Consider the following 17,348-nt stretch of genomic DNA (forward strand, 5'->3'; position numbering starts at 1 on the left):
GTGTCTGTTCAGAGAGTGCTCTTTTTTGTCTCTGTCCAGTCTTTCTCTATATTGAACCACTGCTGGGATCCTGGGGGACTGCATTTGCGCGACAGATGCTGGACAGTATATTGCACAACGCGCCACTATATACCGCAGAGGACTTTAGTTTTATTGCAATCGACTACATTCCCACCCAATATGGCGTGTATGAAAAACATTCTTGTCCAGATTTTTCTAATTTAAAAAGGGGGGAAATCGACCAAAATATTTTTGGACAACATGGCATTGATTTCATGTCTTTTGCACGTGTTGAGGGATCGTTCATCTTGATTTCTTTGCCTCTTGACTATTTCATTACCGAGTATTCGTCGGTGTGTGTCATTATTTTTTCATCTTATTTGGATTCTTTTTTTTCTTATTTTCGCCTTCTTTCTCGCGTCTGCGGGCACTTGTGGATGATGGATGGTTTATGCTTCGTGTGCCACGTTTATATTGTTGCGACTCCTTTTCACTACGCTTGATGGTGATGGATGATCAATGGCACAACCCACACACATACTGGCGTATTTTTTTATTTTTTTTTAATCCCTTTCGGGTGACTCTAATTGTTTTGGTAACAATATAGCCTTTAGTAGTCTGAAAGCAAAACAACCAAAAACACATTCTGTTGTTGTTAATAACAAATGCCAAACGGCAATTGAAAAGTTAGTGCCACTGCAAATTGAAAATTGTATCGTCTGCTTTTAATTAGTCGCGGGCTCGCAGCAGCCTGTCGCAGCACGTGGTTTTTTTTTATTTTCTAAAGTGAAATGTGATCGTTTGACATTAGAGATTAGACTGCCATTTGTAGAAATAACCTTGAAGGATGTGAGTCACGCAGATTATGAGATCTAAAACGGTTAAGTCTCTTTTTTCCTCCCTGGCATGGCTCAGACGGTTCATCGCACATCTATGATGTAAGTATGATAAGCTAACTTTTTGTTATGTAGCATTTAACTCCTCCATCTCTTCAAAGCATGAAAGTTGCCTCTAGTTAACTGAGGTCCAGGCTTATGTATTGGAAGTTGGCTTTTGATTACAGCTTTTGTTGGGTAAAAAATCCATACAGCAGCGGTCTGCTGTGTGAGGTGGGGGGTAATCATTATACAGCTCGTAATCAGAGTTGCCAAAAAGGCATAGCAAGATGAGTATATATGGTCCATTCTCAAGGCTGGCGTGCAACTTCAGTGTGTGTGCACTGTTCTCTGCCTCTGTGTATGATGATGAAGTTTCATGATTTCCCAGCAGGATGACCCCCACTTCTTGGCCTGATTTGGCCCACTAGGGTGCCATGAGCATCCTTGGCTGCTGCAGAGAGTTAGAGACCTAAAGTCGTTATGCCCGCGAAATACTTCTACGACCGCCAAGAAAGAAAAGAAGAACCTGTACCGTAATAATTCAAGTCTCACTTCCGAGCTTGAAGCAGCACACACATTGCAGCAGTTAAGCCTCGAGGGCTTCGAAAGTGGAATGATGGTCGTAGGATTTTCAAACAGGAAAACCCGGCAGTTGCTGCTGCTGAAGTTTCCATCTCTTCATGGCCTGATAAAAAAACGCGATGAGAATGATCGTCTCTTGCACCATAAAACTTGACGACTGCTGTTTGTTATTAATGTCACCACGCTATATAATACTGTCTCTCTTTTCTTTCATTCAGGGATCGAGAGAGTTAATCTTTTGAAGGAGCCGGAGCAAAAGAAAAGGTGAGCTGCTGGAGATTAAGTTATGGACCTGCTTCTAGCTGATGTTTTGTCTGCTATGCCCTCGACAAGAAAAGGAGAGAAACGACTGGTAATTTTGTCAAATCAATTGACTGGCTCGATCCATTTCCCTTGGGGTCTGAAATTTCCATTTTTTCCTTTTTTTATCTGGCGGGATGTTCTGATTCGAGAAAATCAGTTCGCCTGGGTGTTGTGTAGAACCGACTGCATGTCTCACCTTACAGCGGCCTGCTCGACCGCGCAGTGCATAAATTACCCAGCTCAGAGTCCATCCATCATGGGACAAAAAGGCATGGGCATCTCTTTTGTGCCCAGTCACAGAGTCACCCAGGTCTCTTGTAACAGCATCCTCCCGCCCCAATAAGGCCAGCGCTGTGGTGTCTAACCGCAGTCTCTCTCCTTGCCCAACCATGGGCAAAGGAGAGAAGAGAGTGATATCTCATCTAAATCCTTTTCTGATGCCATAACAGGTCAAGAAATAAAATGGCTGTTTGTGTGTCTCTCCTCCTTTCTCTTTCTCATCCGTTACATCTCTGATGAACGACAAAAAGGAGCCAGCAGCAGCAGCAACTAGACGAATAAAGCTATAGCTCTCTCTCTCTCTCTTCGTAGTAGTAGTAGTCCCGAGATATTTCGCCCCTCCTTCCCCTCTGGGAAGGATGCTTGAGGTATACAAGTCAAAATGTGAACAACCCAACAAGTCTCCCACAGTTCCTTTTCCCCTTGGAAAATAATCATAATAACATTAACATAGCAACATTTCTGCCTTTTTTAGGTGACGAATCACTTCGGTTACTCGTCGTCGTATGTGCCCCTACAAAGGAGGAGGATCCCTGGCACTATGTTACCCTAGTCATCAGTCGGAGGATGATTGGATTCGATGGCAACGCGAGGATTTGGGACCTTTCAACCGTGCGGTAAAGAAAAGGACAATCCTATTTCCCCATTAATGAGAAGGATGACACTCAATTTTTTCCCCCCTCTTCTTCTTTCGATCCAGAAGCCCCCGAGTTTAATCCGACAGAAGAGTCGTGAGCTAAAGCTTCGACTGTCATCAGCTTTAAATCCATCCCCCCCAACTTTCATTCTACCAGCAGAAACGAAGGTACGAAAAAAATCTATCTTTTTTTTTCTTCTTCTTTCAACCATTCAAATGGTGTACACTACGCTATTCTTCATACTACTGGCCGCCTCCCGGATATTATGAAAAGCCAGGCCCAGATGTTGGCCGTTACACGTATATAATATGGCTCGCCGCTAGCATAGCCACTGTACGACAATAAATCGACTTATTGCGTAGTGAATGGCGCCTCTGATTGAGTTGCACGCCTTCTCCCCAACGTCCTTCTTGTCGTTACAAGCTCTTTTTCCCTTTTTATACACAGTCTATAGCTAGGCAATCATTCCATGCGCGCAGTCTAATAATATTAGATCGATCTCAATTCCGGGGTAATCAGAGCTGCTGGAACCCGACTGGATGTTTTTTTATTTCTCCTGTTTGTCCGTCTTATTTCTTTTTTTTTCGCGTGTGATGTGGTGCGTGCCACGAATGTCGACCGTTCGACACAACGACGTTTTCTATACACAGCTAATATCTTTTTCTTTTGGCCGGCTGTGTGTGTGTGTGTCCATTTCTCTTGGAAAAGCCATCGCATGAAAACTTTATCGTGTGTTGACTTGGTGATTTTCCGGCGCGTCCCTGGCCGGACGGGTGAAACATTCCTCGGCCGTCCTTTTGTTAAAAATTCGGGCCAGGACGACGACCACCCAGTCGCCAACTGTCAGTCAGATGCCCTTAGGTGATGAACTGCGGGAGTGTGACACGAAGACATCAAGAACTTTTTCCTCGAATCCTCGACGCCGTGTGTTTTGAAGCTCTTTTACATCGGGTCGGGATGGATGAGAATCACCGACGCCGGAAGGGGGGCGACGTACACACAATACCTGACATTTGGGGGAAAAAAGCCGAAGACTTTTTGGTACGTACGTCTTCATTTTCCTGTTCGCTTTCAATCTTCAAAAGAAAGTGTAGATGTTGTAATCACGTCCTTGAAAGGTGAATTCCCGGCGTCATCTTTTTCCCTTAAGGACACAGGTAGAAGATGTGTGTGTGTGTTGGTATATGACCATGTTGGATCAAATCTTGTCCTATCAAATTGTTCATCTTTCATCCGAGCCATCGGTCGTCGTACCATAAGCTTCCAAAAAGGGACCTCCTTTTGTTGTCTGTTGTATCCGCTGTACGGGGGGCAGGCGAAGGATCCTTACGGGTGTAGTAACTGGGTGTGTAGAGAGAGTACCCAACGGAGACATGTCACAAGAGGGGGGCGCTCCTAGGGCATATAATAGGAGAAGGTATAGGGGAGTCGATTGATACGAGACTTTTATGCGAGAAGAGGTTCCCCTCGATCGATCATTTGTGAGGACCGCAAAGTCGAGTGGAGACTCTCTCGGACACATCACGCAACGTGAACTGCCAAAATGGTCACGGCCCCGCTGCTCTGCCGCTAACACTGGAGGAGATGTTGAAGCAGCAGCAGAGAGAGAAAGTATGTGTCTGACAGGAGGGGCACCAGAGAAAGCCGTGCCAAAAGAAATATTATTCGTTCACTCGGATGACTCCCGCGGTCGACCCAGATGGTGAATCCATCATCCACCGTTTGCTGCCGTTTTGATTTTTATTTTTGTTGAAATTTTTTCGTTTCCTCTTTGTGGCTGGGCTGTTTTTAAAAGCCTCTGTCGTTGTTGGATCCATTTCGCCATTTATCTTTGGCAATTGATTTATTGCACATTGCTCTCAAAAGTCAAAACATGAACTGTCTCTATTTACACACCTGGAACGGTCCCCACTGCCATCGTGAACTTTTATCCTCTCCAGTGTAATAATAGCACGGTAGAGAAGTACGCGTCCGTCTTCACTTGGGGACGAACTTTTTGACTTGCGCTTCTTGCGCACTTTAACGTCGTGAGCGAGACTTTTCGTTTTTCTGTGTCGAGTTCATTACAGTATTCTGGTGTTGTCGCCCCTTTTTATCTTCTTGTCAGGTTCGTCATAATTTGCCCCCGTGACGCTGATGCATTTCCCCGTCGTATTTAGACCGGCGTTACCTACGACGAGGGCTATAAACAATTTCCCCCCCTGTCGTATGGAAGTCGTTTAAGAAAAAAAGGAAGGAAAAGGACTGTCATCAACAGTCCTTCGGGTTGTTCCCGCTACTGCGCTGCAGTGCTGCTGCTGTGTTTGGGTGTTGAGTGAGAAGCTTTTAACTAAGTTTGACGGCACTATGCGCCGCTTACCTCCGACGACGACGACGCCGCTAGGGGTACGTATGTATCTCCAATGAAATTGATGTCGGCTCGTTTTTAAAACATTTTCTTTCCGGCTGAGAAAACCCGAAAATGACATGACACAGGGTCAAAGAGGACCGTGTGTGTCGGCAAAGTGGACATTTGTCTTGTTTTACACAAGGAAATGTTGACGTCCGAAACGTTTATCATATCCGGCCATCTCAATGTCAAATGGCACTTGGTCATGTGTGCAATTACCGGCAAATCAGTGAGACTCTTATTTGTTGTTGTTGTTTTTGGGCTGGATGTTGTTGTTTGTTTGCTTGTTGATCCTGTTGCTCTTTGCCTACAGGTTCCTTTTTCTATTCTTTATTTCTTACCTATATTTTTGTTGTCGTCCATCCCTTGTAGGGTAGATAATACCCCGGCTGGGATTTCTTTTTCTTCTCCCTCTGTGTCTTCTTCTTATTTAAACCTTGATAACGGACGGATAAATGGTGCCAGCGATGACGTGAGTAACGGCCTTGTTGCTGGATTGCTGACATTGCTCACCTCCAACTCCATGGGAAGGAGCGCGTGCGCCTTTTACAACAACGACGACGACAAACCCACCCTACTCTATCCACCCCGGACTGAGAAATCCTTCCCATTCTTTCTTAATCGATCAAACAATGATGAAAAGAAGAATAAGAAGAAAAGAGAAAAATTAAGGTTAGAAAAGAAAAGCTTTCTTGTCGACTCTCTCGAAGCTTTTGAGAACTGCCCATCTTGAAGAATTCATTTTGAAAAAAGGAAAAAAAAGAAATGTGTGTGTGACGGGCGCGAATGGCTGGACGATTCGGTTTTTTTTTTTTCGGGCCGACACTACGACAAACCCGAGAGCAGCAGCAGCAGCAGCCGGCGGGATATTCGTGCGTGTCTCTTCTTCTTCTTCTTCTCCGCTCTCTGTCTTGTCTGTGCACACACGACCGAGTGCCCGTGAGTGTCAGTAGCTGGGCAGCTTCCGTCCTGTTCGGTTCACACTTTCACTCCCTCTCGCAACAAAACTGACATTATAGACACTTTGGTATCTTTTTTTTTCGATTCCCTCCATCGTCTCTTTTGTGTTGGGAGATTCTTCCAATTAAGAATCCCTGGCCGACAAAATCATCTTTTCATCCACATTTGAAAGAAACAATTTTTGTTTTTAATCGACGAATTTTTATCCCGCCAATCGAAAGATTTCCCCCCAAAAATTTAAAAATCCCAAATCTTTTTTCCTGATAAAATTGATTTGAATTAGTTGTTTTCTTTCATCTTCGGCGGGTTTTTGATCTTATCATCAGTGCAACAAACATCTTTCAACTGTTTGGACAACTTTGATTTGAAGAAGAAGAAAACCAGTTCTGGACCACTTTTTTTTTGTTTTTGGTTTTCGTTGCTCTAAAAATTTGTTTCTGTTGTTATTTCCAAGTTGGAGAAGCACAAAGAAAGAAACAAAAGAAGAAGACGAGAAAAAATCATCTGGTGGCTGGGTCGCACGATGATGGCCGGCCGCAGCGGCGTGGTCCGCTCCATCCTTCTCATTGTCTACCTGTTCCTGCTGTCCTCCGGTAAGTCCCTGATTTCTTTTTCATTTTATTTAAGAAAAAAAATCCCGTTCCGCCTCTTCCATCATCCCATTTCTCTTTATGGCCATCAGAGAGATGTGGAAAGACCAAGGGGGGTGATGTTTAAAGATTGAATAAGATCGTGAGTGGTTTTTATGACTTAACGCACTCGATTCGTCAGGCAGATTTTCAATTTCGAAAAGAAAAGAAAAATTTGAAAAAATCTTGTTTTTTCATTTTTCTTTTCAAAAAAGCGCCAAATTCGAATTGGTCAAGGAAACAAATTTTGTTTTTCTTTCTTTTTTGATAGCAAAATTTATTCCTTTTCTTTTGATATTAAAAAATAGTACAGCAACAACTACACGCGCACATTTTGATAATTTCCCATCCACGCCCCTCGTGTTGTTCTGCTCCGTGTGGCAAGAGTGTGTAGAACCCATAGTCTATTATGGGCGGGAATTTGACTATTTCAAAAGTGATATTTAACCCGAAAGAAAAACGTATAGTTTTAAAAGGAGGACTTGTGTGTGTGTGTGTGTGTGTGGGATAATAACAATAAAGCAAGTTAGGAGGAGGAAGATGCTTGAGGAGGAGTAGTAGGAGGAGGGGGAAAGGGCTGGAACGGAGTAGACGTCAGGGCGACTGTTTCATCTAATAACACACACGCACGCACACACACACACACACACACTCCCGCTCGCCTTCCGTCTTCTCTACTTCTCTCTCTCGTCTTATTTTATTTACTTTCTGGTTTTTCTTGGCCATTGGTATCCGTCGAGGCGTCACAACTAACAGCCGGCCTCTATACCATGTGCCAGGGAAATGCCCCGACGGACGGATGGACGGACGGCCCCAACTCACTGCCGAGAGACTCTTCTCCTTTATTCTTGTTTCTTTCCCGTATTATTTATAACGCTGCTGCCCCCATAACACAATTGGCACAAGGCGTGAAAATCATTTCGGTCCCATCGCCTCTTTTGTTTTCGACGAATATTAATTAGATTTCTTGTTTGACTGCGACAAATTCGAAGCAAACAAACAAAACGGGACGGAACCAAAATTTAATCGAAATCCAACTGGCGTCCAAAATTTCCCCCCTCGCGCCCCTTTTCAAATCGTACCCGAGTACAAACACAATTTTTTTCTATATTTTTCAATATTAAAAAAAAAGGGAAAAGGAGAGAAAGAGGAGGAATGTGCTGCCGCAGCAGCGCGTTCCTTATTAACAATCCCAGACATGGAAGGAAAAAAACCTCCTCGAGCCTCTTTTTCTCTCTCGTCTTGTGCCGAGTCGAAAGAAAAGAAAAAGATGAGAGACAGTGAAATGGTTTTCTTCTTCTTTTTCTCTCTCTCTCTGCTGACTGGCTCTGTTGAGAGATTGAGGATAGGCCTCTCTCTCTCTTATGTCTACTCTCGTCTGCTGTATATTTATACAAATATCAAGCGATATCGCACACAGACTGTTGACTTTCCAACTCCTTCATTTCCTTACTCATCTCAAACTGTTTGGGGGTTTGTCATCTTTCCCTCAGACTGTATCAATATCAATATTTTCTCTATTTATTTTATGGACGGAATTTTCTCTATCTTTTTTTTACTTTCTATTTTTTTTCTACTTCCTTTATTTTAATGGACAGCCAGCCATCAGTAGTCATCCCCCCCTTCCCATCCAGTGAATAAATCTCTGCTATAGACTTCGCTTTTCTTTTTAAACTAGCCAACCAACGAAACTAAACCTCCCCGAAGCTCTTTTCCGCTTGAAGCGTGCGGGAGGATCTCACCACGCCACGACGCGCCAAGTTATTTGATTTTTATTTCTTTTTTTCCCCTTTTTTGTTATCCGCGTTATCTAGAGGACTTGGTCGCATCCGGCGTCCGGCCTTGTCCAACAAGGAAGGGGGATGATAGCCTGTTGTTGTTTGTTGTATCCCTTTCTGCTTGTTTTGTCACGGTCAGCCAACAATAAGCTGGCCAAAACGGAGACTTGGAAAAATCCCTGGAATCGAAAAAGAAAAGGAAAAAAAAATCCCGTGCGGGACTTAACTCAACTGCCCCTTCGTCGGTTGTGGGTGTATTTTATTTCTGCTAAGCTGCTGCTCGTCTCCCCGCCGTTACAAAACCGCGTAACCCCGGACGGACATCACGGGCGTTATATAAGTACGACAATAACGACCAGCGGCTGCCGAGCTCTTCTAGTGCTAACTACTGCGAGATAGTAGTTGTATAGTTAGACGGGCCGTTAGGATATATTTCCAGCAACTGCGGAACTGTACAACACTACACACTAACGTCGTCGTCGGCGGCGGCAGCGGCTGAAGGGAAGTTTTTCTCTCTCCCGTTACGCAAATAGCCGCGCTGGAGTGTGTGTGTGTGGCAACCGCCAAACTGTCGGGGTTTTTTTTCTTCCTTTTTTTCTTCCTTTCCCCTCTTTTCAAACTCCGCCTATTTTCACTCTTGTACATTTCCATCCATCCTTCCGCCTCTTCCGCAGCGGAGGGAGGAAATCCACTTTTCAGACTTCCCACGGGCTGTCGATGGATCTCAATTGCAAACGGGTCGCTTAGGGCGGATAAGAATGGGGTGGAGATTGTATTATGCAAGACACACGCGCGCCGGCTCGGAAGCAGACGGAAGGGAAAAAGATGATGGTTCAATGGAGAAACAGCTCGTAAAGGGGATACATCAGCTATAGCATAGGTATATAGTTACGCACATTTACTACGTGGGAGGATGCCAATTACCCAACAGCGCATCTCTTTTCTGCCTCCTTCTTCCGAAAACTCCTCCTCCGTCTACTTCGTCTCCGGAATGCCACCGGATGGCTTTCCTTCCTTCCGTTCGCACGCTTCCATTCCACCCACTCACCCCACCCTTCTACTTATTCTGATGAATTGAACGCGGGCGTTTTACTTGAGTTTTATTTTCCACCAGCCCATTTTTACAATTCCGCGGGTGTTTTACGTGCGCACTTTGTGTCAAAAAATCCTACTTGCTACTTTGACGATCCTTTATGAGAGTTTTGGCCCAGGAGCAGTTTGCCTCTCTCTCGATTTCCCACCCACAAATCATAACGTCACTGGGCGGGATAAAATAGGGGAAAGGAAGACATTGATGTTTGTCTTGCACGACGAATTTGTGACTCGATTGGATTACATTTTCAGAGAAGAAAATGGCGTTTGTCAATTGAAGTGGCCGAGATTGAGTCAAATTCCGTACGCCCCCGCTTTTGCCCATCGGATTTGATTTCCTCCTCCTCCTCGGCTCCACTCGAATGTTGAAGGAGAAAAAAGAAAAACGAAGGGGGGGAGACCGGGACCGATCGGAGTCGACGTTGATGGAAAACTGGCGAGGCGGGCGACACTTTTTTGATGATCGGATTTGCCTCTTCTTTATATTCCGCTTCTCTCTACTCCTTCGCGTGTAGCTGTGTAGCTATAACCGGTGCCCATGTACATAGTGTATGTACATTTCCGCGTCCAGTGCTATACAGCGTCTTCAACTCCATTTCGCTCAACAACTTTACTCGACTCTCTCGTGACTGCACTCGCCCGTTTCTTCTTCTTTTTTCTCTTCTTTTGCCGTGAATGTTCAATGAAGCTCATGTACAGTGCGATCGATCCAGCAGCCGCTCTTCTTCTTCTTCTTCTTCTTGCTCCCATCTCATTTTCGAATCGATGGCACAGCAGGCGGGCGGCACTCACAGTTGGTAAAACCCGCCACTACATCTTGATCGGCCCTTTGCTGGGCAAAAGTCGACTAGGCGTCGCTGGAGCGCAATAGGAAAGAGCGAAAAAAGAAAGAAATAACGATCGAATTGAACTCTGGGAATTCCTTTCTTTACCTCCCACCTCTTATTTCTTCCCCCCCCCCCTTCCGGCGGAGTTCCTGCTGTTGTTGTTGCCAACCAATTTTCGTTCGGTTTTTTCTTCTGGCTGGGGGCTTGCGGCCGCACAAGAGCGCCACCAAATGATGTGTATATTTCTCTGTACAGCGTGTAACAGAACACATCTTTTGCGGTGGGGGGAATGCGTCTAGCCACTTGTGAATTGGCCTTGTTGCCCATTCTTGGCCAGCGCTGGCCATTTTCTTGATTATTGGCCCATCGCATCGTGGCTGATGGTTTTGTAGTGGCAATCATCAAAAGGCGATCGATTGCCTGGCCCAACTTAAAAGGATGATGATGATGACTTACTAACCAACGCGATCAGCAGGAGACTCGAGATTGGTTTCTATATATAAATGGATGTGAGAGAGAGAGACGAAATTGTGATGGTGGCTGTACACACTCGTGTACTACACCGGGAGTCTGTGGTCGGGCCCTGGGCTGTAATGAATCACGACCGCTTGGCCGTCTCTGCCCGTTGTTTGATGAAGATGTCTCGACGATAATAGGTCCTTTCTTCTTTTTCTCCTTCCTCCCAGGATTCTTCTTATTTCTTTTGCTTTTTCTATTATGTCGACCGCTGTGCTGGTGGACTGCTCCGATAATCAGAGAGGAGCTCCTCTACACAGCTAGGAGCTTTAAGGTTAGGGGAAAGGAGATATAGTTAGTACTTAATACTTCTACTAGGGGCTCCATGGCGATTAGAAAATAGTAACGTGCTCGCATATAATCATCACAGAGGCACACATAAGAGTTAGGTTAGGAGCAGCAACGTGAGTGAGTGAAACCCCCTGGAGAGACGAGTAGGAGCCAAAGCTATGGGATCGTCTCGTTTGACACGCCCACACTCTCTCTCTCTCTGTTGTAATTCCTCTTTACTCCCGCGTCTTGGTCGTCGTCCCTTTTATTTTCTTTTCATCTGATTCTCTTCTTCCATTCTTCTTCATTCCCTTCGCTTTCGTCCTTCGCCGCTGGGATCCCGTCTCTCCCCTCCTCCTCCTCCTTTCTCTGCTGTTGTTATCTTAAACTAAAGTCACGTTAGGAACGAAAACAGTGTGTACATATATCCTTGTTACGTATTTACATTGGCCGTTGGCCGGGGCTGTGAACCGACTGGCGTGGACTATTAAAAAATATTCCACGGGACGCCGAACGTTTTTCAATTAAAAATTCGACCGAGTTTCATCTGATCATGTGATTGCTCGACATTGCTGAAGAATGGACTGCCCATTCCAAATCTTGTGTGGATGAGATGAGGCAGACGATTGGTGTGTGTGGTGTGATGACTTGATTGACAATGAATTGAGGAAATGACTCATGACGTCGGAAGTTGTTGCCCGCGAGTGAGAGAGAGAGAGAGATCAACATTTGTTGCCTTTACGGGGGCCGGCCAAGGAGAAAGCGTGAGACGGAATCAGAAGAAAATGTGAGTCACGAAGATGAATCGACAGAGCCCGAAATGATCACAAGTGTCGGGGTCAGGCTGGCCTTCCCCCCCCTAAAGTGGCCCATTTCAGCTATGGTTGGTTGGGTCTGTTGTTTCACGTTGTTTGAGTTATAATGCTACTGCGTTTGACCGCTGGCTTATTACCACTACGGGGTTCTCGGTGGGATGGGCCGCTCCAATCGACTTGAATGTGATTTACGAGCTCCGATTTGTTCTTCTTTTTTTTTCACGGGAATTGATTCAGCCGGGGAGACGCCCTTTCTAGTCTGGTCCGGCGCGCGCGCGCTCGCGCTCTCCTTTTTCACCTGGCCATCAAATGAGTTTGATGAACGTTCCTCACCTTGTGGGAAAAAAAGGAGAGAGAGAGCGCCACAAGGTGAAACCAGCCCACCGTCGTAATCACATCACATCATAAAAAAACATTAAGGAGCAGTTGAGCGCCGAAGAAGAAGTAACCGAAAAAAAATGTTAACGGGAATAAAAAGAAAAAAAGGAGCACGCAAAAGAGGCGGACAGATTATACCAAGAAGAAGAAGAGACTTTGTGGTTTTGCATAGAAATGAGAGCGGCCTATAGAAGAAACTTATTTTTTTCTTTCCTTTCATTTGGTTATTTATCGAGTTTAGTCATCTCCTCAGCAGCTCTATACTCCCCCGGACGTTCTATAAAAGATGACGCATCGCATTTTTTCACTGGAAAGACTTTCGAGCAACGAATTGACTTGTTATGGCGACATTCTCCTGTCGAATGACGGGTGTTGGGTTCGTTTTTTCGTTTTGGAATAGTTTCCCGATGGCCTTTTGTTTTGTTTTTGTTATTTGTAGTTATGCAAATAATTTGTATGTGTAGTAGACGGACCGTTCCGTCTACTATCCGGGGTCGACCTTGCCCGTGCCGGAGTTATATTGGCAACAGCTCCGTCATCGGACGCGGTCGGTCGTGTCTTTTTCTATTTTGGCGCGACGGGGCGAACATGCACAGCCATTTCCGCACTCTCTCAACACCTCTCTCCTTCGGACGCCGGCCGGCCGGCCGTCCGTCTCCCCCCCCCCCCTACACACACACACTCGTCTTCTTGTTTTATATCTGCGGATAGATGGAAGGAGACGGGCCACGGGGCTATTTCAAATAATGAACGACTGCCCGCGCCCAACTGCCACGACCAGCATCCAATTTCGGCTTCATTTTGGCGGGATACTATCCATCAGGTCGTCGTTTGTTGTTAGTGTCTCTGTTTGCCGGGAGTGGGTTGTTTTATTTTACATGTTGCGTGAAAATTTAGATTTATTTTATTTCATTTTGTTTTTTTGGTTTTTAACTTTCTTGCTCCGGCCTTCCGCGCCATTCATTTCGATTGTCGTAAAAGGGCAGCGCGTTTGGGCTGTTCCTGCTGGCGACGGATAAATCTAGACGACCGGTTTGACTTCATTTTCACGCCCTTTGATGTATATTTTGGCTCGTGAATTTTGTGTGGGCCGGTGTGAAGGTGTCAGGCAATCTGGCGACGTGTCGCCCAGAACTTAGCGTACAATCTCTAAAAATAAGAAAATGATACAAGTTCCCTTTTTCGCTCTCTCCTTCTCCATCTGATAAATGGGACAATTCCGCGACTCCTTGTTATTAGTGTGCCATTACCTTAGATGGATTGCGCCATCTGTTCCGCCCTTTTATTTTTTCGTCTTGCTTCTTCTTTGGTGTTATTTTAATTTGATTTAATTTCCTTATCAGTTTCCTAGTCTCTCTCTCCCAAAGAAAAAGAAAAAACCAGTTTGTGAAATAACACAAAATCTCTTTTTTTCCTGCCCCAACTTTATTTTTTTTTATCAACAAATTTTCAAAAATTGGGCAGCAGTAGATAAATAAAGTTGTGTCTATGTTGTACACACTGTAGTATGCGATGTGATGACAAGACATGGTTATAAGGGTATATCTTGAAATAACAAAATAAAAAATGGACGGCCGGGGGTCCGCCTTAATGAGCCGAGCGATCCATCACACGAACGGTGGAAAGACAGAAAAACACACAACAAAAAAGAAAAAAAATTGAGAAGAAAATGAGTCGCTTCAAATGCGTGAAAACGTCGCGCCAGCCAGGCGCTCTATGATATAGAGCAGCAGCCTTATAGCTTTGCTTTTTCTGGTTGTTAAACGTTGACAACAGATTCCTCTCTCTGTCTCTCTTATCTTTTTCCTCTCCCTCTCTCTCATCCAATTTATGCTGATTGTGTTTATGAGGCAACAAGGTGAGAATTGAGACAGATCCCCCCTTCACCATTTTTTTTTGTTTTATTCTCGGAAGAGAAGCCAGCGGATGGAGGGACGTGAGCTGTAACCGAATTTTTCATCATCAACTTTGTTTTCTCGTCGGGTGTTGGGAGGGGAGACGAAAAAGTCAACAGACACAAACACCCAGCAGCTCTGCGAGAAACTTTTTTTTTCTGAGAGTATGCGGGGCTCCTTCCGGTGCCTACGGGTTTCGTCGCAAGAAAAAAAAACTAAAATATTATCAAAACTTCTTGCTTTCCCAAGTGGTGTTGTCTAGCTCCTAGTTTTAGATTGATATTCAAAACACACACACACACTGACACACACACACACACACATGACTTGGTCCGTATTACACACCTAAGCCACGCCCGAAACACACCGCGCCCTCCAAAAAGTTGGACTGTAGATGTCGTTATCCAAGTTCTTTTTTGGACACCATCATCACCGACGGAATTAAGATGCTAAAAGAAAATGCTATATCTCCCCCGGTTCTTCTTTCTTTATTTTTTTATGATTAAATCTGATGATGATGTGTGCGCGTGGATGTCATAATAGTCGTCGGACGTATACACCTCCGTATGTCTTTTGACAGGAGCCCTAATAGGCAAGTATGTGGGCCATGCAGTGGCATCTCGCAGCTCTCGACCACCATCTCTCCCCTTTTGTACGTGTCGAGATGGAGAGATAAAAAAGAATCCAGCGAGACTCTCGCTGCTGCTGGGCTGTTGTGTGCCAACGTTTTGTGGGCCGTTCGTACGACGACTACGTGTGTTATTCCGAGGTTGACACATTCCGACGGACTCACGATGGATTTTTCTAATAACGATGAAACGCAATGCGGATGGTCTTATTTTTATTTCTTTTCCTTATTTCTTCTTCTTCTTTCGGGAGTTTTGTTTTCGTGTTTCGCTTTCCACACGTCCGCGAACGGGCCAATACAAACATGGAAGTTGCGTCAGAGAGAGAGAGCGAGAGGGTCCAGCCAGCAATTCCCGGCGCTCGTTTTTATTATTATTGTTATTATTTCTCCAGTCGCTTTTTCATGGCCGTCGTTTTGTCTACAGATTTAAATCAGAAAAAAAAAAGTTTATGCCAACCATCCATTTTATTTTTTTATTTTTTTTAAAGAAGTAGAATTTATGAAAATGACTTTAGTCGTCGAGAGAAAGAAAAAAAGTTGAGCCGCCCATCTTCGATTAATATGAAATAAATTTCGTTTTTCATCTTTTTTTCTTTTTCTCTCTCTCTGCCCCTGGTAGGGCGATGCTTTAGGGTTTTGATTTGATAAATGGCTACACGCGTGTAAAAGATTTCAAATAAGGCAAAGCTCGGCTAAACACACGGCTCGTACGGGTGTCTTGGTATATGCATCAACCGTGCGAGTGTGTTTGGACGGGGGGCCTTGCGGTTTTGTGTCTTGTGCGGGTGGTGGTTCGGGGGTTCGGGCGGGAGAAAAAAGCCGAGGGTTTTCCGTGAACCGTTTGGGCGGCTGCCACGCCAGTCACGCTCTTTTTCAAAAATAGCGCGCGCGCGCACACTCCGCCGGTTTCTCTCTTTCGCTACGCTGAACAACTAACGGGACGGGACGGGCGAGAGATCAACAAGAGGAACACTCTGCGGGCCCACCACCACCGCCATCGTCAAGGAAGGAAAAAGGGGGAAAATCGTTTTTCACCTTCACTGATACCGAACGTAATTTGTGAACGAGTGGAAGAAGAAGGAAGGGAAAAAACGAGCCGAGCGGATGGAATTGCCTTATCGAAACCAAATAATTCTCCCGAAATGAAATTCTTCGCTCCGCATGATGATCGCACAGCATCGGGAATCAATTGCTTTCTTTCACACTCGCTCCTTTTCGGATTGTTGTTTGTTCTATTCAATTGGCTGCTGGAGGATTGCGACGTGCGACAGCCGTTGAACTCGAACGTGAAATCAAAAGACACACTCGACTCTTTTTTTGTGTGTCTGTCTGTCTGTGTGTTTTCCATTTGGTGTTGGATGTTTTTTTGTGGTCGGGGTTGCGGTCGTTCCCGTCAATCCCGTGACTGATCCTCAACACGCCTCTCTCTTCCTCCCCACTTTCAGCTGCTGGTCGGTCGGGTGGTGGTGGTGGTGGTTATACTTGCGTGAATGTTTGCGTTCTCTCACTGGTTTTTTTAGTATTATTATTATTATTTTGACGAAATAGATTTTTCACACGCAGACTGGGCACGTCCATCAAACCGCCCCTTTAATATATGCGTGTACACAATATGCATGTTTTTTATATTTTCCTTCTCGGAAATGAAATGAGGAGAGGGGGGAATCAAAATGGGCGAAATAAAGTGACAACTGGCGCGCCATCCTTGAACGTCATCAAGTCAAGCGGCAAAGTTTTCAAAACAACGTTTTCCTAACCCGCGATATTATGATGTGATCGTAATATTTCGGGACTGGTTTTTAAATTTTCTTGGCGCTCTTTTTTCTTCTTCTTCTCGCCTCTCTCCTTCTCCACTTTCGACTGGTTTTTTATGTCTGCAATTTGTTTCGCAACTCGTTCGCGTTCCAGCAACCAGACATGCGCCAACTCTATAAGTGCCAGAAGTCGTCTAGTTGGGTGATTTCCATCTAACGACTTGCCATGCACGACGCTTGTTTATCGAGCGCCCTCCTTTGATTTATTTTTATCATTTTGAAATAAAAAACGAATTTTTAAAATTTTTTCTATTTTCTTTTTTGTCGATTTTCACAGGAGATGCGGCGGAATCGAAGGACTCGACCAAAGAGTACTCGAGGATTCGTCAATTAAGTGGAAATCAATACCAAAGTCAATACGGTGTCGTGCAGGATGTGGCCGATTCTTCGGTCGGACGTCGACCTCAACCGTCGACTTCTTCTTCTTCGACGGCTGGCCGCCCTCTATTTGCGTAAGTTTCCAGCACCACACACTGAAAAGCTAATTCCATACCATTGTGTTCCTCTCTCTTCATTCGACTCATCAGAGTGTGTACACACACAGCAGCAGCAGCAGCAGCAGCTCCCATCTTTCTTTTGTTGATGATCCTACCTTCTTTTTCCCCTCCAGATGGATGGAAGTTTCGCTGGATTTTTTGTTGTTATTTTTTTTTTCGGTGGGACGACACACTGCACTT

At 45.0% G+C, this 17,348-nt stretch overlaps 1 protein-coding gene across 7 annotated transcripts in view; it reads left to right on the forward strand.

The window, feature by feature from the left end:
- Window positions 1-282: 282 nt before the first annotated feature.
- LOC124191230 overlaps window positions 283-17,348 on the forward strand; it is a 30,974-nt gene continuing 13,908 nt past the window's right edge. The window contains exons 1-6 of one of the 7 annotated variants that reach the window (XM_046584310.1): window positions 283-938; window positions 1,679-1,812; window positions 2,518-2,659; window positions 2,743-2,847; window positions 6,484-6,622; window positions 16,949-17,123. In XM_046584310.1, the coding sequence (XP_046440266.1) occupies window positions 2,549-2,659; window positions 2,743-2,847; window positions 6,484-6,622; window positions 16,949-17,123 (530 nt within the window). In that variant the 5' untranslated portion in view covers window positions 283-938; window positions 1,679-1,812; window positions 2,518-2,548. Of the gene's footprint in view, window positions 939-1,678; window positions 1,813-2,517; window positions 2,660-2,742; window positions 2,848-5,945; window positions 6,413-6,483; window positions 6,623-16,948; window positions 17,124-17,348 lie in introns of those variants that run through there. The other 6 variants (XM_046584312.1, XM_046584311.1, XM_046584316.1 and 3 more) reach the window with 6 other exon arrangements.

This window comes from Daphnia pulex, chromosome 3 (assembly GCF_021134715.1).
Source record: "Daphnia pulex isolate KAP4 chromosome 3, ASM2113471v1".
Lineage (NCBI taxonomy): Eukaryota > Metazoa > Arthropoda > Branchiopoda > Diplostraca > Daphniidae > Daphnia > Daphnia pulex.